The 24,934-nt window shown below is 36.2% G+C and overlaps 2 protein-coding genes across 2 annotated transcripts in view; one reads left to right on the top strand and one right to left on the bottom strand.

Annotated features, from left to right (window-relative positions):
• LOC123533700 (gephyrin-like) overlaps positions 1-24,934 on the top strand; it is a 473,298-nt gene that overhangs the window by 174,337 nt on the left and 274,027 nt on the right. The gene's annotated exons all lie outside the window — the stretch shown is intronic.
• Positions 2,903-8,064, bottom strand: LOC123545483 (uncharacterized). Its single transcript, XM_045331807.2, has 2 exons — positions 7,501-8,064; positions 2,903-4,084 (listed from the first exon to the last, which is right to left on the bottom strand). The coding sequence occupies exons 1-2, from the start codon at positions 7,634-7,636 to the stop codon at positions 3,888-3,890; spliced, it is 333 nt and encodes a 110-aa protein (XP_045187742.2). The 5' UTR covers positions 7,637-8,064; the 3' UTR covers positions 2,903-3,887.

Genomic DNA, 24,934 nt, shown 5'->3' with positions numbered 1-24,934 from the left:
GTGGCATTTTTGACCCGAGGGCAATAATTTATTTAATTAAACCCTTATATCACATACCGAATATCAAAGCACTAGCTATAATGGTTTTGGAGAAGAAGAATTTTAAAGTCTGATAGCTGAAACCTATTTCATATGTTCATTGAACCGGAACTATTTGAACAACTGTGAAGGAAAGCAAGATATCATTTGTGAAAAGTTTCATCAAAATTCATTCGGTAGTTTTGGTGGAGATTTCATTTAAAAAAATGTTGATGAAAAGTGACCACGCCCTCCAGGCATGTTTTTTAACGGATCAGAATAATTTGAACCTTCGTAGAAGGTCACACAAGGACAAATTCTGTGGAATTATTTTAAAATCCGGCTAATAGTTTCATGCAAGTTTCTACTATATACATATCGGGAAAAGTGACCCCTGGCGGCCATGTTTTCGACGAATCAGAATAATTAAAACAATCTTGGTAGAGGTCACACAAGGATCATTTGTGTAAAATTATTTTACAAGAGGGTCATGATGGCCCTATATCTCTCACATGAGTTTAGTTGTTTGCTTAAACCATGTGCATCCCCATTCCGGGGCCGGGCCAATTTCAACCCCAGGGGGGATAATTCGGGGTCATCTACTCTGCATCTCAACTCATCCTACGAAGTTTCAACATTCCGGGTCAAGTAGTTCTCCAGTTATTAATGGAAAAGAGTTTTCCATGTTCAGGCCCCTGTGACCTTGACCTTTGCTCTAAGTAACCCCCAAACCGATAGAAAGATAATCTTATCTGTATGTCCTATTATCCTATGACGTTTGAAGGTTCTGGATCAAATGGCTCTAAAGTTATTGATCGGAAACCGTTTTCCGTTTTCTGGTCCCTGTGACCTTTAATCAAGTGACATAAAAATCAATAGGGGTCATCTACTCTACATGTCCAATCATCCTATGAAGTGTCACCATTTTGGATCAAGTGGTTTTCAATGTTTAGGTTCCTCGGACCCTGACCTTTGATATAGTAACCCTAAAATAATCGTGGCCATCTACTCTGTAAGGTCTATCAAGTTATAAGTTTGAACGTTCTAGGTCAAATGGTTCTCAGTTATTGATCGAAATTGAAGTGCGACGCACAGAGTGACCTCTGTAACCTTGATTTTTGATGGAGTGACTCAAAAAACAATAGGGGGGTAATTTACTGTGTAAGTTCTATCACCCTTTGACGTTTAAAGGTTCTAGGTCAAATGGTTCTCAAGTTACTGATTGGAAATGAATTTCAATGTTCTGGTTCCTGTGACCTTGACCTTTGTTGGAATGACCCAAACATCAATAGGGATCATCTATTCTGCATGTCCAATAAACCTATAAAGGTTCAACATTCTGAGTCAAGTGGTTCTTAAATTATTGTTTAAGTCTATATAAACAATGTGACCTCCAGGGCAGGGATATATTTGAATACAATTTTGGTAGAGGACCACTAGAAAATTTTTAAAGGTTTTCCTTTCGGTTGCCATGGCAAACAGTTCTGCTTGGAACAACTTTGGTAGAGGACCACCCAAAGATCATTCCTGTGAAGTTTCTTTAAATTTGACCCAGTTAGTGGTTTCAGAGGAGATGTTGTTTGAAAGAAAATGTTGACGGACGGACAACAGACGGTCAGCCAGACGCACGACGGACATCATGCGATCATAAAAGCTCACCTTGAGCCTCTGGCTCAGGTGAGCTAAAAGTAGGGCCAGCAGTTTCAAACAAGACTTTGAAAATTTCTAGTATATACATATAGTGAAAAATGTTTTTTGACGAATAAACATCAGCGGATACTTCAAACATTTCCATTTTTTGACGTATAATTTGAACAATATTGGTAGAGGGTGCAATAAAGACCATTTGTGTAAAATTGTTTCCAAATCAGACCAGCGATTTAGGAGGAGATGTCGTTTGAAGACTTTTCTATTTTTATGCCCACGAAGGTAGACATATTAAAACCGGACTGACCGTCCATCCGTGCGTCCGTAAGGCCGTCCGTGCATGCGTTCTTCCGATTAAATTCTTGTCCTGGCTGTTACTCTGCCATCCACAAAGGAATTTTACAGTGACTTCGCTAAAATTTTCACCATAATGAGATGACGTGTCATGCGCAAAACCCAGATCCTTAGCTCCAAGGTCAAATCACACCAAGAGGTCAAATGTAAACATGGTCTTTTTTTTTGTCCGGTCAAAAAATCTGCCATAGATGAACGGATTTTAAAATTACTTGGCATAAATGTTCCCTATATTGAGATGACGTGTCATGCGCAAGATCCATACCCTTAGCTCTAAGGTCAAGGTCACACTTAGAAGTCAAATTTTAACAAGTTTTGTTTCTTGTCCGGTCAATACCTCTGCCATTCATAAAGTGATTTAAAAATTTCTTGGCACAAATTTTCCCTAAAATGAGTTGATGTGTCATTTGCAAGACCCAGACCTCTAGCTGCTAGGTCAAGGTTATATTTGGAGAACATTTTTTGTCTGTTCACAAAATGATTCATACCTTAACTATTCCGGCATACTTTGTGCAGACAACTTTAGCATTCCTTGCTAGATTCGGGAGCATTTGTCACTAATGGTGACAGTTTTTGTTACCACTGGTGTTCCCTGTGTGAAACCAAGCTACGCAGCAGGCAGAGGACCACCCAAGGAACATCCCGACCAAGTTCCGTTAAAATTCATTCAGTGGTTTTGGAGGATATGTCATTTAAACACAATTGTTAACGACGGACGGACGACCAGACGGTCGGGCGGACGGACGGACGATGGACACAGCGTGATTATAATAGCTCATGGTGAGCACTTTGTGGTCAGGTCAGCTAATAAAGAATAATAAAACAGAATGCATGGTTTAAAGACATATACAAGTAGTGGCACTTTTGACACGTTGTTTTTGTTTTCATTGTTTATTGTGCATATATTCACAATACTGCCAAAATCAAAAAGAGTCAATTTGTCTATTCCACTTTTTAGGACATTTTTAAAACACTGTCAAGTTACAGCAAGTCAAAATACTCCAACATTTATTTAGCAGTTTTATCAAACTTGTTGATTTTTCCAAACTTATAACTATAAGAACTGGTAAGAATACTTTTCAAATGATGCGATCCTGGGCAAACCTCAGATATTTTTACTTTTTCGAAATTTCAGCTATCAACCTTTCTTTAGATATTTACCATTGGAATAGTTCTATGATCTATATGCAAATCGTGTAAGAGACAAAAATAAACGTACGATGAGATAATTGAGCCGCACCATGAGAAAACAAACATAGTGCATTTGCGACCAGCATGGATCAAGACCAGCCTGCGCATCCGCCCAGTCTGGTCAGCGCCAACGGTTTCTCTAACTGCAATTAGGCTTTGAAAGCGACCAGCATGGATGGTCTGGAGCTATGCTGGTCGCAAATGCAATTTGTTGGTTTTCTCATGGTGCGGCTCATATATGTTTTATGAATGATATAAATTGATATTGTGCATCTGTAACATTGAGTACATATTATGAATGGCACTTGTAAACATATCTCTTTACATATGGCCAGTTAAGCTGAAAAAAGTTGTTTTTTCTGCACTGTTCGAATGTTTGATTGTTTGTTTGTTTAAAAGCACATTTGCTTCGTTGTTTGTGTTATTAATATTGATGAACTTTTAAAATATTGACTCAGTCTTTACTTTTCGGACAAGTCCAGGTCTCTAGCAGTTTCCCGCCTTTTCTGCTGCCTTTAAAGTCCTCTATCATTATTTTAATAGACTTTCCACGGCTTCTAGGTCCTGTAGTTAGTCGTTCTCTTCCTAGATCTTCAGATTTACCGATGATGACAGGAATGAGTAACTTCTCCCCAAGATAATCTTCATACTTTTAATATACATATAATCTTCTGTTATCATGTGTGAAGTATTTTTCCTGCTCTTTTGCCGGTATAACGGTTATTTTTGGAATTGAATCGACAGTTTTCTCTCCAGAATTTCAAGCTGTTTAACGTTTCGTTCAGTTTCGTTCCGTCTTCAAACTTGTAATTTATCGTGTCTTGGGAAAAGAGTATCGTTTTTGGAGACATACGTGTAATTTTCTTCTCTTCATCTAAAAATATAACAATTTTGGTAAGCAGCCTGTAATAAATGATTAGCAGACCTATACTTGGTTTATGAAATACATTTAATCTTCTAATAACAAAATACAAGAGATTACAGAGTGATCTTGGCACCGACATTTGAGCCATTTTTGAATGTTCCAAATTTCAAGACGCGCTCAAGGTCAAAATCAAGGTCAAGGTTCATTTCGGTACACAAAACTGTGCATGTGGTCCATGCAAGTGGTCCAAATTTGAAAGCTGTAGCTTGAGAAATGTGAAAGTAGGTTACTAGATCAATTTCAAGGTCAAAGTTCATTTCGGTACACAAAACTATGCAAGTGCTTCAAATTTGAAGGATGTAGCTTGAGAAATGGAAAGTAGGTACTAGGTAAAAATCAAGGTCAAAGTTCAGTTCAGAACACAAAACTATGCATGTGGTCCAAATTTAAAGCCTATAGATTGAGAAATGTGAAAGTAAGTCACTAGGTCAATCTCACGGTTACAGTTCATTTCGGTACAAAAACTATGCATGTGGTCCAAATTTGAAGGCTGTAGCTTGAGAAATGTGAAAATAGTTCACTAGGTCAAAATCAAAGTCAGATTTCATTTCGGAACACAAAACTATGCATGTGGTCCAAATTTGAAGCCTGTACCTTCAAAAATGGGAAAGTAGGTCACTAGGTCAATGTCAAAGTCAAAGTGTTTTTCGGTACATAGACCTATGCATGTGGTCCAAATTTGATGTATGTAGCTACAGAAATGTAACAGTAGGTCACTAGGTCAAGATCCAGGTCAAAGATCATTTTGGTACATAAAACTATGCATGTGGTCCAAATTTGAAGGCTGTAGCTTGAGAAATGTGAAAGTAGGTCACTAGGTAAAAATCAATGTCAAAGTTCGTTTCGGAACAAAAAACTATGCATGTGGTCAAAATTTGAAGCCTTTACCTTCAAAACTGTGAAAGTGGGTCATTAGGTCAATGTCAAGTCAAAGTTTATTTCGGTACACAAACCTATGCATGTTGTCTAAATTTGAAGGCTGTAGCTACAGAAATGTGAAAGTAGGTCACTAGGTCAAGATCAAGGTCAACTCATGTCAAGGTTCATCTAGCCACTCAAAACTATACATGTGGTCCAAATTTGAATGTTGTAGGTTATGGACAAGAAGATTTTTAAAGTTTTTCCCTATATAAGTCTATATAAACCATGTGACCCCCGGAGCGGGCTATATTTGACCCAAGGAGGATAATTTGAACAAAATTGGTAGAGAACCACTAGATGATGCTACGTTACAAATATCAAAGCCCTAGGCTTTGTGGTTTTGGACAAGAAGATTTTCAAAGTTATTCCCTATATAAGTCTATGTAAACCATTTGACCCCCAGGAAGGGGCAATATTTGACCCTAGGGGAATAATTTGAACAATCTTAGTAGAGGGCCACTAGATGATGTCACATACCAAATATCAAAGCCCTGGGCCCTGTTGTTTTGGACAAGAAGATTTTTAAAATGTTTCCCTATATAAGTCTATATAAACAATATGACCCTCGGGACGGGCCATATTTGACTCTTGGGAAATAATTTGAACAATCTTGGTAGAGGACCACTAGATGATGCTACATACCACATACCAAAGCCCTAGGCCCTGTGGTTTTGGACAAGAAGATTTTCAATTTTTGTTTCCCTATATAAATCTATGTATATTACAAAATTAAACAAAGGGCCATAACTCAATCAAAAATTGTTGAACCAGTCTGATTTTCAGGGGGACACAACTACTGTACCAATACATCATTCTGACAAAGTTTGGTCAAAATCCCTCAGTAGTTTCTGAGGAGATGCGATAACGAGAAATTGTTAACGGAAGGACGGAAAGACGGACGGACGGACGGACGGACCACGGACGTAGAGTGATTTGAATAGCCCACCATCTGTGGGCTAATAATAAAATCCAAAAATCCGAGGACAGATTTCCTTTCCATATGATGTATGCTTCTATGAAGTTCGTGTTGTAACATTCGCAAACGAGCACTGACATTAAGAATTCCCCAGACATGATGACATGATGTAAGCTGATATTTATGCACTGGCTCAGTATTTCTAACATTATTGTAAATATTTACTTGCTTTACAATAATGTATTTAGGCCAAAAAACTCTTTGTTTCCGGTAACATGCTAAAAACAAATTAAGGTAGGTAGGTCAGACATTTTTTGTTTGATTTTATTTTATTAAGTGAGACTTTTCGGAAATTATTTTGTATCAAGAAATGAATATAAATAAGGGGCTATGCCTGTAGAGCATCAGTAAGTTGATTGTTTAAAGCATAAACAGTGCAGTTTTGCAACTTTTTGCTAAAAAATTGAAAAAAAATCTCCAAAACCATTTAGAGTCGGGCCAAAACTTTAGGGTAGGTCCGGAAACAAACAATTTTTTTACGCCGAATAAACCTAAACATGGCACACTTATAAAATACATGTGTTTGCCACAATGTTTCAGCTAAATACCAAGAACAGAATCAGAGCGTTCTACTCTTGTTCCATGATGTCATAATGGTATGTAAAGGTGAGAATAAAATTGACAGTGGCAATAATGTTCGAACCATGACGTGTGTCATTTATGCACTGTATCTAAATGCGTTGAACTATTGTAGCATGACAAAGTAACTGGTATTTTATCTATAAATTTCATTCATTTTTAAATTAGAAATGACTGTAAGTTGTCCAACTTTCAAGAATAACCATCTATATTTTTTCAAGGAAAATTTAAATAGTTCAAATATTTATTCAACATTGATATGTAATAAACCAAAAGCAGCATTATATCATGTAAATTGCAATATTGTACATCGCCGAGCTAAAATGAGGCTTCAACCGAATCATCCCGAGATGATCATTGCCGATATATGTTATACCAGTATTTTTCTGTATGACAACCCGATACCCTCCTTTAAATAGTGAACAAAAAAGTAAAAAGGTCTGGAAAGCACGGGTCTCCTTACATGATATAAATGAAAATGTTGCAGGCTCTTGCTGACTGAGCCTGTTCAAGGATGGTTGTGGAAATGCAAGCTACCGTCCACGGTTGAGCGGAACTGAAAATTTACACGTTACAAGTACCAAAATAAAATTTAGAAACACGCGCATATATATTCTTACAGCGGTGCACAATGATAAACAGAGTGTAATTCCATGAAAAGCGATGCTTTAAAATAATGTTGATTAGAAATTAAATATACAGCATTAATAGCTTAAATAATGAGTTTGTCCTAAAGTAAACGAAAGAGTAATGGGCAAGAACGTGTTTAGAGCAACAACAAAATTTTACTCGTATAACATCTAGTTAAACTACTTTAGAAGTATGTAGTCTGATTATAAGAAAAAGCTTGATTTAAAGTTTTAAAGATAACATTATTAAATTTACATACCCTTTGGTAAATCAGCAGACTTAGCATCAGCCCCTCCAACAGCATTCTCCACATCGTATTTCCGTTTTGGTGGCGATACGTGAAGTTCATCATATAACCCCGAATTTCCTCTAGATCGTCGCTGTCTCTTTGGCATCTCTTTGTTTTACATATTAATACTATACAAGTTGAAGCGTAATACGACACGCATGCTTACATGCACTTAACACAAACTCTGCTCCATTTGTACTTCATTAAACGAATTCAATGAAATATTTCAAATATTTATCGGCTAAGGGTTGATTTTGGTATACAAACGCATAGTGAATTCTTATCTTATCAAACATTTCCCTTTTCCTACATCTTAAGCAGTAGTGTCACATAAATATCTTCAGAAAAGAATGGAAAATTTGCGTTAAAAATAGATTGGGAAAATGTCGTAAAGTTATTTTCAGCTAGTATGTATTACTGATCTCTTTCACTATGTAAATGTGTTAATACTCCGCAGAGTACGCTGAAAACCAGACTAACCTTAAACAAGAGATGTATATTTAACTCAATTCTTAACGAGCATCCGTACAGTTATAGTAACCATTTCATAATAGCCCTTAAATAGCCATGCTTTTAGATAATTAACAATAAAATGAGATAAAACAACAACTGAGCAATCTGTTAAATGTTCAAATGTTCATACTGTAACCCTAGAAGCGTTCGCGAAAATATTTTTCGTGGGCGATTCAGCGGCTACACAGGTTCGAACGTGAAATTCACGACCACTAAATAGCAAAAGCACTTAGCAGACAGTCGCAGGTAAATACAAGTGAGACTGTAGATAAACTGGCTCCCTTATCTTTAACATGTTTTCCAATCTGCATTCTTTGTTATCGTTGCAATATTTGACTGTCGGCAACCACATATATTGCTGAGTTAATAACAAACGGAAACTGTGACTGTGAATTAAGTTGAAAAATATAAGCGTTTGTGTTTTCACGGTAACTGGCTGACAGTGTTTTGTGACTATAAAACTTCGCTGATAGAAACCGACCACGAAAGTCGTTAACCTGAATAGCGAGAGACCATTTCAAAATTCAAAGATCAAAATATATTCTTGCATAAAAACTACTTTTTTTTACTGGATCCGCCCATGTATAAACGGGAGAAAAATCGTGTGCAAACAAGGCAATTCACGTGCTGTTAATACATGATTTTTATTTTTGAAATGCTTTGCCAGGGATATATGTACATGTATGTATTTTTACGCACATTGATATTTGGCATCTGCGTCTTGTTTCTTCCTTAACAACCTCATCTTGTAGCATTATAGATACAATGTAATCCATAGTATGTTTAGCTGTATCTGTTTCCAAACTTCGGTCTCGGTCACAAACAATCCCGCGGGCTTCTGCAGACGTTTATACACAAAAAACGTGTATTATCCCTACAAAATACACGTAGCAACATAGAAATGCACATAGCACTTTACAAATATTCACAGAAAAACAAAAATTGAACATAACGACTTCAAACATACTGAAAAACACTAAAATGCACATAAAAACATACTAATAAACAGAAAAGCAAGCATTAAAATGCACATAATAGCTAACAAGTATTTAAAAACCCCCACTAAAATGCACATAACAACAGTTACTAACAAATATTTGTATCATAGCTCGGTGTTTTTCCTTAACAAATTTGGTGCAGGTAATTCGTATACTCTTGAGTACAGGGTGCGGTAACTAAAAGTGTGCAGGGTATTTAATACCCGCACGCTAGTTACTGCACTGTAGATAGGCAAGTATCCAGTGTCTGGAACAGTAGACAGCAAAGTGTATTTTATGATTTTCTGCTCTATATTGGGTTTATTTTACCTGGCTTTACACATGTGTGAAAGCAAGGATTTTAAGTATCACTGAACTGCTGTATAATGGCAGTGTGGACCGCCTAAAAACTACCATATATGGATGGCTATGATACAAAAAACAGAAAGAACATTAAAACTCTCGGGTAAACGATTTATACTCGGGGGCTACGCCCCCTCGTACAAATCGTTTACCCTCTAGTTTCAATGCTCTTTCTATTACACAGAATAGCATTAGAAATGGACAGAACAACTTCTACAATGTACATAACAGCTTGTGTTATGAACAGAGCACAAAACAACTTAATAAATTCACAACCTGCAAAACTAATAAACTGTACGTAACAATTTATAAAATAGAAAAAGTGGAAACTCCACAGGTCGCTCAACACAACAAAAACGAAAATGTTGCAGGCTCGGTTTGATTGAGCCTGTTAATGGGCGAAATGCATGCTACCGTCCACGCCGTCTAGCCCCAAGTTGAGCAGAACTCAACATTTACACATGCTATAGGTACAAAAAAAAACAATTAGAGACATCCGTAGATGTGTTCATACGGCGGTGCACATGGAAAACTTCAATGCTACACTAGTGTGTAATTCCACGAAAAGCGGCGTATGGTCCCCAGTTAAAATAATGGGTTTGCCCTAAACGAGAAAATAATGGGCAGAACTAAACAAACCGGAATTTAGAAAAGGGATCTGAGGTTATGGAGCCTGCATATCACAGGAACTGCCAAAAGACAAAATTAAAAAGCAGGCAACATATCCAAGGGGTGATTACACAATACTCAAAGCTATGAAAGCAGGAGTATTGGAACCACCCAGGCCGAAATGTTCATGCAGAGAAACTAAACAGTACCAATAACAGGACATAAAAGTCGTGCTGAACGATCTGAGAAGATCGAAATATAACAGCCCTGATTGAAACAACGCTGCTGTGGTAATAAGAAAGAAAAAGTGGAAACTCCACAGGTCGCTCAACACAACAAAAACGAAAATGTTGCAGGCTCGGTTTGATTGAGCCTGGAAATGCATGTTACCGTCCACGCCCTCTAGCCCCGGATGAGCAAACGCATAAGATAACCTTGTTTAGTGCACATTGCAAAGTCAAATATCACCAACGAGAGTCGAGGCAATTCATATTGATAAAACTCTTAACCAAACAACTTTATCTCTTGGTTAAGTATGATTTCCGCTCATCTCTTGAATCATTGAGGACAATTTAATCTTTATTTCAGTTTGTTGAAAACGAGTAGCCATTTAATTCATATTTGAAGATTATGTCAATTCATCTTTCTCTTTGCAATTTAGTTTGAATATGAACAGGCTGTTTGTTTGCCATTTGAGTTGCTTTCGAATCTGAATATAATATCAGTTATGCATTTAATATAAACTATTTCAGAACATACAATTTTGAAGTTATTACTGCATTCTTTTAAAATCATACCGTAGTAGTAATAATACGTGATTTCCTTATGTCTATTGGTACAATGTTTACCTGCTGGAGACTTCCAAGAAGCGACAACTTTGTCAATAGCCTCTTTTCATTTTGTTTAACCTTTAGCCTGTAATGATTTTGCCTTTGCAACCAGTGCAGATCAAGATCAGCATGCACATCCATGCAGGCTGATTATAGTCTGCACTTTCCGCTATTTAGTCAGTAAATTTTCAGTAAACACCCCTTTGGATAATAATTGGTACTGCTTAAATTGAAAGATAGACCAGTCCGTTTTAGAAATATAGCAGGTTAAAGGTTAAACATGACACAAATTTCATTCTATTGACTATTTCGCATTAGGTTAAGCATCTTTTTTTCAATTTTCTTGTCATATTAAAGACTTTCAGAAGTGAGCGCAATGCCCACTTTTATAGTGCTGTCTCACTGGAATAAAACAACGTAGTCACATGACATGAACCCTCACTCAGTCATATCATACTTACACCAGACTGACAAGCCTAAGAACTATCTTCATAAGCCTGACAGCCAAGCAAGAAAGCTACTAGAAACATTTTACACGTCTTTGCTTTAACTCGACCAGGGAGAGAACCTATGACCCATGATGACCTACCGCACTTGAAGCGGACGCTTGTACCACTAGACCATAGAGGCAGTTCAAATGAATTCTTAAATAAACTACGGCGATTTTAAGAAATAAGAAATGGCCATATTGCCACTGTCTTATTTTGTTCAAGATTCATATTTTCGGAATTCAAGAAAAAATCTTTAAATTTCGGGTAGAATCTTTCTGATGTCTCCACCTGCTGATATTGTTTCAGGGACTTCTAGATGTTTCAACCTGCAGATATCGTTTCAGGGATTTCTAGGATAAAGGTCTCAAGGTCAATTGCTTATTGTTCCCTATTCTCATTTTAATCAGCTCCTTGATTATCTGTTGTGAGCAAAGCAGACCTCGTATTGTGTAAATGATGTGATAATATACGGTGCAATTATTTCTCCATAGTATTCTTATATTAAATTGATTCAAAGAATAGTTGTTCTGTTGGATCTGTTTTAATAAAAATGTTGGCTGTCTGCGAATGGTGTGTCGACATTTTATCCTTAAAAAAATCCTCTGTTTGAAGTATCACGTGACATCCCTTGTACTGTCTAAAAGACGATATTTCGTCCTTAGTGTTCATGTTAATTCCGTTTAGTCTTACAATTACAGTTAATTTGCTGAAAGAACAGCATGTTGCAGCGCCTGCGTTTTCTATTAAGGTTCTAGCAATTAGTGGATAATGAGATATCAGATGTGTGCATTGATGTATCTCGTGCAAATGAATCATCGACATGTTACAAGTCAGTTATGAGGTTATCATGCTAAACATACCTCAAGTGGATCTTGGAAATAAAGAAGAAATTGTGAGAAAATGGAATATTTTATATATATATATTTTTAAAGAACACTTTTACGCAAGAATAACAAGACAAATAATTCTATGACAAAACAATACAAAACAACAACAACAACGGAAAAACATAAAAAAAAAGAAACAAACAATGACTGAATGAAAATGAGAATACTGACTTGTTAATTCGTAGGTATACGATATCAATATAATTTGCAAATATGTTATATATAACGGGTTATTGTGCACGTTTCAACTTCTCATTTGATTACATACATACATACATACATACATACATATTTCCCTCTCATTACTGAAAATATAGAGTAATCGTAAAGACACAATCTCAAAATAATATCACCTTTAGTGCATGTTCTGTGAAACCACATATCGTGGAAGTTTTGATTAACTTCAATTATGTAAATGTTATTTACCATGAAACTAAAATCTGTGCATAATAACTCTGTCTAATTACATACAAAAACGTAAGTTCTATTATGGACCATACTGTATATGAAATTCATCCTGATGTCTGAATTACTTTCCAACATAATACATAAAACTTATTACACTTTGTATTCTGAAATGTTTAGTTTTATAAACTATTTTTATAAAAGCGGAATATAGCTACAAATGAAACAGGCACGAGACAAATGAACAGATTTAAGAAATAACTCAGTTCTACTGTCGTATGTCTCAGTTTAGACTGGCTAACATCCATGTTTGTACTGTTATATTTCTCATTATATATAAGTTTTCATTACTACCAGCGGAAGTAACTCCAGCGGGTTGTTTCTATATAAACGTTTCTATTGCCCCGGCGCCAGGTCAGCTTTCAGACAGAAACGTGCTGTTCTAGAGGTTTAAACGTTAAGTGGCAGGGGCCAGTTACGTATCTGGCCCGGGTACGTTTTTTAAATAAAGTAGTTAGATTTACTTAAAAGACATTTATACGCCACTGGTTATTTATGATGTTTGTAGAACTAAGGATTCCTGCGTACGAGTAGTCATTGCGTAAAATAAATATGTGCTTGAATCGATTTTCCTAGCTCCGTGTAGACGGCCGGGTCTAAAATCTTTTTTGAGGTAACGGAAGTCAGACGAAATGGAAACGGTCATCCATCCATCCATCCAGATTCAGCTCAAATTTGCGGAAAAGTAAACGGTTATGAGACACTTTTCTTCCCACCATTATTTTCGTCTGTTCATATGCTTTGAAAATATACATGTTTTAGGTCAGTCATTTACAGATAAAACGGTACAGGTCGCGCAAGGTGTGCATTTTGGGCCATTTCTGCCTCAAAATTTAGTGCCCTGAAACCGGAGTTTTATCGTTTTTATCATAGAAACAACAGAATCGCAGACTGAAATGTCACATAATGAAGTGCTAAGTATATGCAATACATCCGCTCAACACTTCCCTGAAATTTCTCAAAATTGGATTTTTTAATGATTTTTTTTCGCACTGGTATCAGCGCAGATTTGTGGAACAATCTACTGTCCCTTGCCCCCTTATTCAGATAGAATGCTAGTAGTATGTATTAAAATAACTATGCAGCTAGGGAGCCAGTCTGCATTAATTTGCTAACATTTTAAATGGTTTAATAAAGTTAATTTCATTTCAGCAAACGCCGACGCAACGCAATTAATTAATATTTCATCCATATAATTCAAAATTTTACACATGCTGTCACAAATTTGATAACCACAATGCATATTTTAGTGGAAAAGCGCAGGGTGTCATCATTTATAATATCCTTTGTTATCATAATGTACTGTTAATCATGACTACACTGCATCATTATAATGAAATTAAATTTAATTCGTTTTAATAGTCTGTAGTCCTAAAATTGGTTAAGTTTAATGTCGCAGCAACACAATAATTATGGCGACTTTCCAGCACTTGATGGTTGAGGAACGCTCCAGGTGCATTACTTAAGGCACAAGTGAGCACCTGAGTAGAACTATTGACCTTTTGCATGGCTTCCTCCAATGAAAGAATTACACGCTTAATGTGAGGCTGTGAACCGTAAGTCATTTGGGAACAGTGATCTTACCCTGTCGGTCACGGAGGCCCCGATAGTGGTCCTTAAAGGTCAATATCAGTATAATTATATATACATGTACATGTCAAAGTACCTTACGGGGGTTTTATATCGTCATATAGCATCATTCATCAATTATATAATACTGCTAAGTAAGGGTCGTTGATAATAACACGCATTTAACCAAAGGCTCGTTAGCAGTCTTATTGTTTAATTGTTAAAGTGGACAACGATAATAGTGTAATAGAGCATGCATGAATACTTACACTGACAAGAATTCAAGACATATCATAACATTCCTTTTTGATACTCGGAGTGGGAATTCTGTCGTAGATGCCTTTGATGGCCTTGTCCAAGTTACAATTTATTGTCATTTTTAAAGGCTGGATGTATGTCAACAATCTTTGAGGGGTTTGGCAGGGCAATGCACAATAGGACGCCAAGAAGTTGTTTCATCCTATCTCCAATATTAAGCTTAATACTGGACGCTCAGTTTTTTCTTGTCTGGCTGGCCGCCGGATATTCCGTCGTGGCATGTAATCATTATATTGACTAATGTGAAAGATGACCTCTAGAACTCTACCAACTGATCTATTCATCTGCCTAACTGATGAGCATATGTTTGAATTCTGAGAGAAAATTTCCATATGAGCCGTGCCATGAGAAAACCAACATAGTGGGTTTGCGACCAGCATGGATCCAGACCAGCCTGCGCATCCGCGCAGTCTGGTCAGGATCCATGCTGTTCGCTAACAGTTTCTCCAATTCCAATAGGCTTTAAAAGCGAACAGCATGGAGCCTGACCAGACTGCGCGGATGCGCAGGCTGGTCTGGATCCATGCTGGTCGCAAACCCACTATGTTGGTTTTCCCATGGCGCGGCTCATATGTGAAATGGTTCCCTTCAGCAATACTTTAACGTACTAAGTCGCATGGACGTTTATTGCTTCTCGCCTCTCGAGAAATGTTTAATAGGACAGGAACACATGTATTTTACAAATTTCAGAACTGCTTGAATACATTGCAGCTACAATGATGCTGAAATTATCGTCAGTGCAAATGGTTCACGTCAAATTTATTAATTTTAACATTTAAATGGCTGTGTTTAGCATTTTCCTTGAAGAAAACGAAATTATGACTGGCAGTCTGATTAATTAAGTAAATGATTATGTCAGCACATTCCTACATTGAATACAGGTGTGTTTTCATGATGTACATACACAGATATTGCAAAACATCTTTGCCTCCGTTTAGACCACCTGCTGCCTAATTTTCAGAATAATATAACTATGATACAAAAATGATCTGTATTCGATAATGAAAGGCATCATGATTTAAACTTTTTAGACATGTGATACAAATCTTTTATTATCATCTTTATCTAGTACATAATTTAATACTCATAAAATATGAAAAAAATGTCATCAGCAATTTTTCGACTACTAGTTTCCCATACCCCATTTGAATTTACTGATTCAACATGCAAAAAGTTATTATTGTTTCATCAAAAACACTAACATTATTTAGATTTTGTTGTGAAACACACGGTTTTCTCAATATCTGAGAATAAGGTACTACAAATACAGATATATCATTTTATGTCATGAATACGATTTTATGTAACGGTATATTGGGCATTATGGAAACTACATATGAGCCGTGCCATTGGAAAACCAACATAGTGGGTTTGCGACCAGCATGGATCCAGATCAGCCTGCGCATCCGCGCAGTCTGGTCAAGATCCATGCTGTTCGCTAACGCTTTCTCTAATTGCAGTAGGCTTTAAAAACGAACAGCATGAATCCTGACCAGACTGCGCGGATGCGCAGGCTGGTCTGGATCTATGCTGGTCGCAAAGCCACTATGTTGGTTTTCTCATGGCACGGCTCATATTCCTCCCCTTAAAAGACACAACAATTGTGAAGACAGGTTACGATGCTCTCATTTTAGACACTGTTTCTGCCACATGAAATGAAAATTTTCTTCAGGTTATATATAATTATTTTGACAGATTTTGTTACTTTTTACATTTTATATAATTGTTCAAATTTACAAAAGGAAAGATAAATAATCCGCTAAGAATGCCTTGATAGAGTATATTGTGTACATTGCACACGTCTTTTGATATCTTTCTTCGTTGTTTAAACCATTTTCTTGTCTTATCCAATAAGGATGGATAAACGTACTTGCATCATGTACAAAATTGTATGAGCAGATTTATAGCAACTGCATAATGATATAAGCAATTGCAGAACGACCGCGACAAAGTGGTAAATATGTAATATGTATGTAAATTTGTGCACCAGGGGTTATATTTTAGATTTAACACTTCCCCTTTCCCCTCCTACTCAAAACCCTTCCACTTCCCTAACATGTTTTTACTCAATTTGTTTGATTCATCTCGTGTTTCATATTATAAATCCCGCACGATAACTCAAACGATAACATGTTTGATAATGATTTTTCTTCATTGAAAGGTTTCAATACAGAAATTATTTTTGTCTAACATTACAGTATGCATTAAACTTCTATCATTGACAACCTTTTAGAATTCAACGATGCATGAGAACCATAACAATCAAACGATAATATAAATATGCCGTCGTTTAAAGTATCATGCGGAAGTAGTACACCACCTACCCAAAGCTATAAAAGTTTACTTAGTAATGTTACGTATGACAGCACACAAACAGGGGGTAGAGTCCCAAGGACAATCATCTTGTATTATAACTAAATTTGACTGCATGTCACTATTCAAATAGGTCTAAGTTGATGAGAAAAATAAAGTCACATGGAATAAGTCGGTAGAATGGATTCTGTCACGTTTTAGCCTTGAAATTATCCTGTCAGTTATGATACTTAATTGACAATACAAAGGCATACGGAACGGCCGACAATTACAATGAATTCCTGCGTGATTCCATATATGCACGTTTAGAGTTTACAACGCAGCAAAAATAAGTGTTAGGCTTAGAATATGCTCAGTATTCAATAAATTGCAATACTAGTGGCATCTCTTGCTAATACATGGAATTCAGAAATACAAAGAAGCAGGCACTAGATGTTTTAAATCCTGTACCACACTCTACATTCAATATAACATAATGTAAAAGTAGGAAGGAAATGTCAACATATACAGGGAAACGGGCACTGAAAAATATGAATAGGAATGTTGTTTGATATATGAATTAGTAAGTTTCATCGAAATTTATCTAACGACATAAGGGAGGACGAGCTGTCGTTTCATAATCTCATCATACCTAAATATTTTGATGACATGATCATCTACACTTCCTGCTTATCACTGATCTGAAGTTTCATTAAAACCAAACCAATGGCTTAACAGAGGATATTCTTACTTACCTAGCGGGAAAAGTATACATTTGTCCGATCATATGCAAGAGATAGGTATTCTTGTCTGCCCGTAGAAAACAACAAACTCTTGTTTAAAATAGCGAGCTACCCTAGTGTAATGACAATTTGAAATTATAAAAGACTGTTTTAAGGAACAAAGGAAATGCTTTAAATACTACCTCTAGAGCATACATGCATGTTCCGCATGTTTCTACTGAGACAAATGCCCTGTATTACATTGCATATAGACTAGGTATTTTTAAGATATAATTAATAAAAGGCATCAACATTTATTTCCGGATAAACACAATATATTAATGTCATTTTCTAAATAGCATGCAGCTCTAGTATCTAACGTACTTGTAGGATTTCATTCCATTATTTCCGTCTGATTATTCCTTGATATCTTACTGCAATACATATCATATTTTACACAGGTCATATGAAGGCCAATAACCTTTTTAACGTTGTGTTTGTTCTTTGATTATTATTCTACAATCCCTTTCAGTTGCAAGGAAAGATTGAAATTACGGATATCACTTAATATTTTAAAATTCTTGCCTGATATAGGGACACTTGTGTCTAGCGCTTCTATGTTCCCTAATATAGGTATTTCATTTTTGTTGTCAGAAAAAAAAGTACAATAGGAGGAAAAAGTATGCTATAAAATTTTGCAGACATCAAAACTAGGAATGAGTGAGTTTTTGTTTAAAAACTCCAGGTCATAATAGTTTTATAGTCAACTGGTATTTGTACATTCGTAGTAATACATTGTGAAAATAATGTTATTAACCAAGATCAGCCTGCACATGCATCCGTGCAGGCTTATAATGTTCTGCACTGTTCGCTATTCAGTCAGTAAATTTTCAGTGAACACCTCTTCGAATAATAAATGGTATTGCCCAAATTGAATGATGGGCCAGTTCATTATATAAATTTAGTAAGTTAAGGATTAAGATAAACAGAACCTCCATCTATGAGATGAATAAAAACTGATTAAGTCAAATACTTTAAGACAATATTTCAAACACTTAACAAAGCACTTAAATTTGTCCAAATGACTATACAGCATAGCCTGAAAAAAGAAACTATTTCTTATTAAAGGTGGATTCTCGATAAAATTCCCATTTGGTATGGGTTGCAAAACGTCCCAACTGAAATAGCCTGTCTCCCTGGCTGCATGGTTTGTTTTTTTAAATAAATACTGCAAGCAAAATAAGAAAATATCACATTTTATCTGATGGCTGAACCGTATAGCCTGGTGAAAGTTGGCCAATGTAACCCTAGATTACCTCTGTAAACTGTTAACTACTGAGAACCCTATGAATTGTAAGGCAATTAACTATCCTAACTAATGACAAGTTCTCCTTACCAATCTGATAACGGTCATTTTAGAAAACATTAAAGATGTTGTTATTTTCTGGAAAAGTATAATATTGAGCCCATTCATGATTCAACAGTTTTAGCTTTAACCACTGCCAGAATAAAATATCATTTCCTTTTAAATACCCTTTTACAACACGTTGGTGGTCTTATTTGTTCATATTTTCATTTTTTTAGACTTTTAGGTATAGCTTCACCCATTTCTCTATTAAAGGTATAGTTTATAATTATCTAATTCTTGACATAGATCACAAATCCTCTTTTAAATATGTATCCCTTTTGTATGAAAGCACATTCCTGTTGCCTGATACGCCTGAGGGCAGGCCATAATTCGGTAAATTTGCTACGGCTCATTAAATGATGGCTAGCACATGAAACTCTTAGATAACATGTCATAATAGCAGCTGATTATAACTAAAAGAAATTAATGGGAATTTGTCTCACAAACTTATGAGTCGCTGGTAGCCAACTTTCCCCAGTCCCTATGTTTGGAGCCAGGGGCAATAAAAAATACCAATGTAAAAACAACCTGCTGGAGTTACTTCCCTCTTAATGAATAAACTTACAGAACAAACATAGGGACGGGAGTCAGTCTACAACTGAAATGGATAGCACGATATCCTCACATGGCATGGATACCACGAAATTTCCACCTAAATGGATGGCACTGAATTCACATCTGGAATTGACGGTATGAAATTCCTATCTGGAATGGACAGCTCGATATATCTACTAGTACCCGGAATAGATTGCACGTGCACGAAATTTCCACCCAGTTTATTTCAAGCTGAGTACATCTATTATATATTTATTTTATAGCATTAAGACTTGGTCATTACTGCTGGAAAGAGCGCCTTTTTAAGTTATCACCAGAGAGACCATTTGTCGACATATCATTGAAGCCGAAGTGCCAGCACTTAGTCCGAACAGTTCACCAATGTGTTGCTGATACTGTGACACGTGTAGAATATTAGTAAAGTTCATTTGTGGTAACCATTAATTGATGATTTAATTTACCTAAGAGCATGCAACTGATGATAACCCTGCACTTTTGGGTATTCGTCCATTAGAGCAGCAACATCAATGGTTTTTGCTTCGTTATTCAATTACGTCATTGATATTTTCTTATAATGTACTCAGGATTGTTAGCTTATTAACTCTCTCTATTTTCATTTCTTGTCGTATTTTGCGACTTGTCATTTGAAGCCTCTGTAATAGTTATAAAACTTGTCTGTTTTTCTAAAGACTAAATTGATGAATAAAAATGTTGACATGTGAAACAATCCAACACTGGTCATAAAATCAGCTTGAAATGTGCAGAACTCTTAAATCACTGTCAAATATCTCATCTTTAAGTACAAAATTCATTTTATCTCATTCTACCAAATTTACAACAGTTGTTAGAAGTTTAATTTAATCTATAAAGATACGTTTTTATACCAAAAATGTCAAAATTGCGATGTCCCTATAGACTCCAATTTGGGAAACTTGACTGATGTGTAAGAAATCAAGAAAATAGCCTCATAATTTCATTTTGTCGATTTTTTTATATTATTAAAATTCTTGGTTTTGTAAAGAAAAAAAATACATATGTAAATGAATCTCGACGGAACAAAAAAGACTCTTTAAAACCTTAGTAATAATATCCTCTAAAATTTAAGCGCGTAAAATAACAGACGATATCTTTTGTCTTAATAAAACCTGAATTTATCATTTAATATCTTACTGCCTAAAATTAACGAATGAACAAAAATAAGTTTGTTCAATTTACAGTACAGGATTGTTTACAAATCTGACATTTATTCTCTATTATTGGTTTGTTTTCTCAAAACTTTCCCTTTAAGATGCGCATATTGATGCCAATATGTCATCTTAGGAATTGATTTTATTTAGACTAAAACCATTATTTTGCATATAAAATATAATTGAGACTGGAGCAGGAGTGTTTTGATATTTACAAGAAACTCGTAATAATTCAGAATATAGAATTTTGATTTCATTTTAACCATGGTAATCACAAGTTCGTTTCGTACATATTAATAAGTTCTATTAAGACGTAAAAGAAACATTTTATCCAGAACATTTTAGAACTATACATCGGGCTCTCCTAGCTTTAGCACACAGACAGTACGCATATCAAATATACTCCCGTGTTTTGCATACATCATACACAGAAAAGAAAGTTAAAAACGGTTTTAGTCGTTCGTGTTTGCATATCGACGTTAATTTTCCAAATTACGATACCGTTTTCAAAGATGTCATTATTTAGTTCTTTGTGTGATTGCACTATGATCAAGTACATATATTATTATTCAATAAATCTAGTATAAGCTAATTTAATACGATAAGAAAGTCGACAATATTTTGCATTATCTCTACCAAATCATGCATCTTTCGGCCGCTATAGCAATATTTATTTATTTATTTGGGTTTTACGGCGCACCAACACAATATAGGTTATATAGCGCCAAACAGGACTACAAATTTTGATTCCACATCTCATTTACATGGAAATAAAAACATGAGGTATGGAATAAAAATTTTCATACCTGCTTGAATCACAGTTACCGCAAAACCAAGTGTTAAGACCCTATTACTCGCCTCTTACGATAAAAAAGGGTAAGGTAGTGGTTCCAATTCTTTTCATACACAGATCGTCCCAGAACCACATGGGGCGCTATAAGAATAAGAATAAGAGTACAGGAATATATGGTTTAAGGAAGGACTGTTAATGAATCCATATTGTCCTGGCTGGACAATTTAGTAAAGGTATACTAATGTTTTACGTCCAGTCGAACTTTGAGCAGTACTATTACTTCATTTTGGACGAGTACCCGACGACATTCTTTTGAATGAAGTTTCGCCCAACACGACATAAACGAAAATGTTGCAGGCTCGGTTTGATTGAGTCTGTTCATGTTCAAGACACGTTTAAAATTAAGGTTTGTCTGATCTGAAAGTAATCATGACTATATGTTAGGGCGGCGAAGTTTACATTCATGAATAATAAAGAAATGAATAAAAGATATTTCGGTTCTCTTTCGTGTTACACGTTAATAATGAAAGACGATATATATTATAACGTTAATTATAAAAAAATGTTTTCATATTGACTTAACATTTTGTCCTTAAGTATGATATTTGCCTCGGGCTAACGGCCTTAGTTTATACCACATTCTTCGGTCAAATAATAAAGGAATTATGAAAGTTCCTATTTAACAACAGTATAGTGTCAAAATAGATTTGTAGTTGATTTTGGTGTAAATACTTTGATTAAAAGAAAATAAACAATACAAAACAAAATTAAATATGAGCCGTGCCATGGGAAAACCAACATAGTGGGTTTGCGACCAGCATGGATCCAGACCAGCCTGCGCATCCGCGCAGTCTGGTCAGGATCCATGCTGTTCGCTAACAGTTTCTCCAATTCCAATAGGCTTTAAAAGCGAACAGCATGGAGCCTGACCAGACTGCGCGGATGCGCAGGCTGGTCTGGATCCATGCTGGTCGCAAACCCACTATGTTGGTTTTCTCATGGCACGGCTCATATTATGATTTCTCTGGCAATAATTTAAACTTAAAACCGGGTCTTGATATTCCAAACAAATAGCATGATAATGAATTATGAGTTTGTTTAAGCCAATGTTTTCTGAAATCAAGATTTCATTTGAGTAAGTAATTGTCTTTGTATTCATAAAGACTGACCGACATGTTTGCTAATCCTTACAAATGTTTCAAATTTATATGGACAATGCTGTGTAACGGGTACTCTATTCATGGAAAGGGCTTCTTTTGTTGGTCACAATAAAACAAAGTAAAAGGCATTGTTGTTGTATTTAACGTCGCAACGACACAATTATTGGTGATATGGTGATTTTCCAGCTTTTCCTGTTGGAGGAAGACCACCCATGCCCCTTCGGCCATTATTTCATGGGATAATGAAAATACTGTAGTAAACTTTCAGTAACTTTAACTAGAGCTGCTTTTGAAAAAAATACATGTCTTCCACAATCATGCCTAATCATCTGAATAGTATTATATAAGTCAAACATGTGCCAAGACCTCAACTCTGCCTCATGACTGTGTACAAATGTGCCAATTTACATCTAATTCCCTCCTGTATGAAAAAGAAATGCTCCGGACAAAGTCATTCTTGTATGTGACCTTTGGCCTCTAAGTGTGACCTTGACCTAGGGACCTGGTTCTAGCGCATGACACTATGTTTCATGATGGTGAACAATTGTGTCAAGTTACATTCAAATCCCTCAACGCATGAAGAAGAGATGATACAAAGTCTGTAAATTAACCCTAGGACCTGGTTTTTGTACATGTCACTCCGTCTCATGATGGCGAACAACTGTCCCAAGTTACATCAAAATCCCTCTATACATGAAGAAGTTATGTCCGGCCCGCATTCCCATAATACATCCCGTTTTTTTTAAATGGGTGTATAGAATTTTGACAAACTAGAAATGTGTCCATGGGACACAGATGCCCCCACTACATACCATTAAAATGACAATTTTTTCCCAGATCAGGGACCAGAACTCCTACAATACTGAATGAATCCAGATGCAAAAGCCCAGGTGCAGAACTGCACATGCTGACCAACATTCCTGTAAACTTTGGTGACTCTAGGTCAAATACTTTTGGAGCTACGCACGACACAACATTAAAATGACCCATTTTTAACTAAGTCAGTGGCTATAACTCCTACACGACTGAATGAATCCGGACGCAAAACCCCAGGTGCACAACTGCATATGCTGACCAACATTCCTGTAAACTTTGATGATTCTAGCTCAAATACTTTTGGAGCTATGCGCGACACAACATTAAAATGACCAATTTTTTTACTAAGTCAGGGGACATAACTCCTACATGACTGGATGAATCCGGACGCAAAACCCCAGGTGCACAACTGCACATGCTGACCAACATTCCTTGTAAACTTTGGTGACTCTAGGTCAAATACTTTTGGAGCTATGCGCGACACAACATTAAAATGACCAATTTTTACAAAGTCAGGGGCCATAACTTCTACATGACTGAATGAATCCGGACGCGAAAGCCCAGGTGCACAACTACACATGCTGACCAACATTCCTGTAAAGTTTTGTGACTCTACGTCAAATAGTTTCACAGCTACGTGTGACACAACATTTTCGGAAGGACGGGACAAGAGCAAATCTATATACCCCCCCACTCCCCGCCCCCGCAAAGTGGGGGCATAAAAATAAAAATTGCAATATACCCATTGCTTTGTACACTTACTGTGTTGTTTACAGGGAATCTTATATACAATTAATGTTCTTGCACACTGCACTTCCTCCCAATCAGTTCTATCAGTGTATGAAGTTTGAAGAAAATCCCTCCAGTACTTTTGGAGTTATGCACCGGACAAAATTCTTTAAGAAAATATGATAAAGGGGAATAACTCAAAAAAAGGCAAGGCAGAGTTACCGTTCTTGCACACTGCACTTCCTCCCAATATGTTCTATCAGTGTATGAAGTTTGAAGAAAATCCCCCCCAGTACTTTTTGAGTTATGCTCCGGACAAAGAATGTTGCGGACGCACGGACGGACGGACGGAGAGCATTTCTAATATCCCCTTCGCCTTTGGCGGGAGGATAAATAAAAAACATGGTCACACACAAAAAAAAGAAAATGTGTAATGTGTGTATACTGTATATGTCAAAATCTAGGACATAACTTTAGCATCCTACAAAGCAGGCCTGATTTGTAAAATATAAGACTCCAGGAACATATTTTTCATCTTGAAATCATAGTCAAACTAATTTGACGCAATCCTAGGAAGTATCGAGATAATTGTTTCATATGGGCAATACCTCCACTTGTGTCAAACACTCTAAGACCCAAATAGTGGAGAAAATTCCGCTGAAATTTTCATCACAGCTGACATGCTACAAGCTATATGTTTAAATGCAAATATGTCACAAG

Source organism: Mercenaria mercenaria, chromosome 1 (genome assembly GCF_021730395.1).
Source record: "Mercenaria mercenaria strain notata chromosome 1, MADL_Memer_1, whole genome shotgun sequence".
NCBI lineage: Eukaryota > Metazoa > Mollusca > Bivalvia > Venerida > Veneridae > Mercenaria > Mercenaria mercenaria.
The sequence above is the reverse complement of the archived record's forward strand: the minus strand, read 5'-3'. Positions and strand labels throughout refer to the sequence as shown.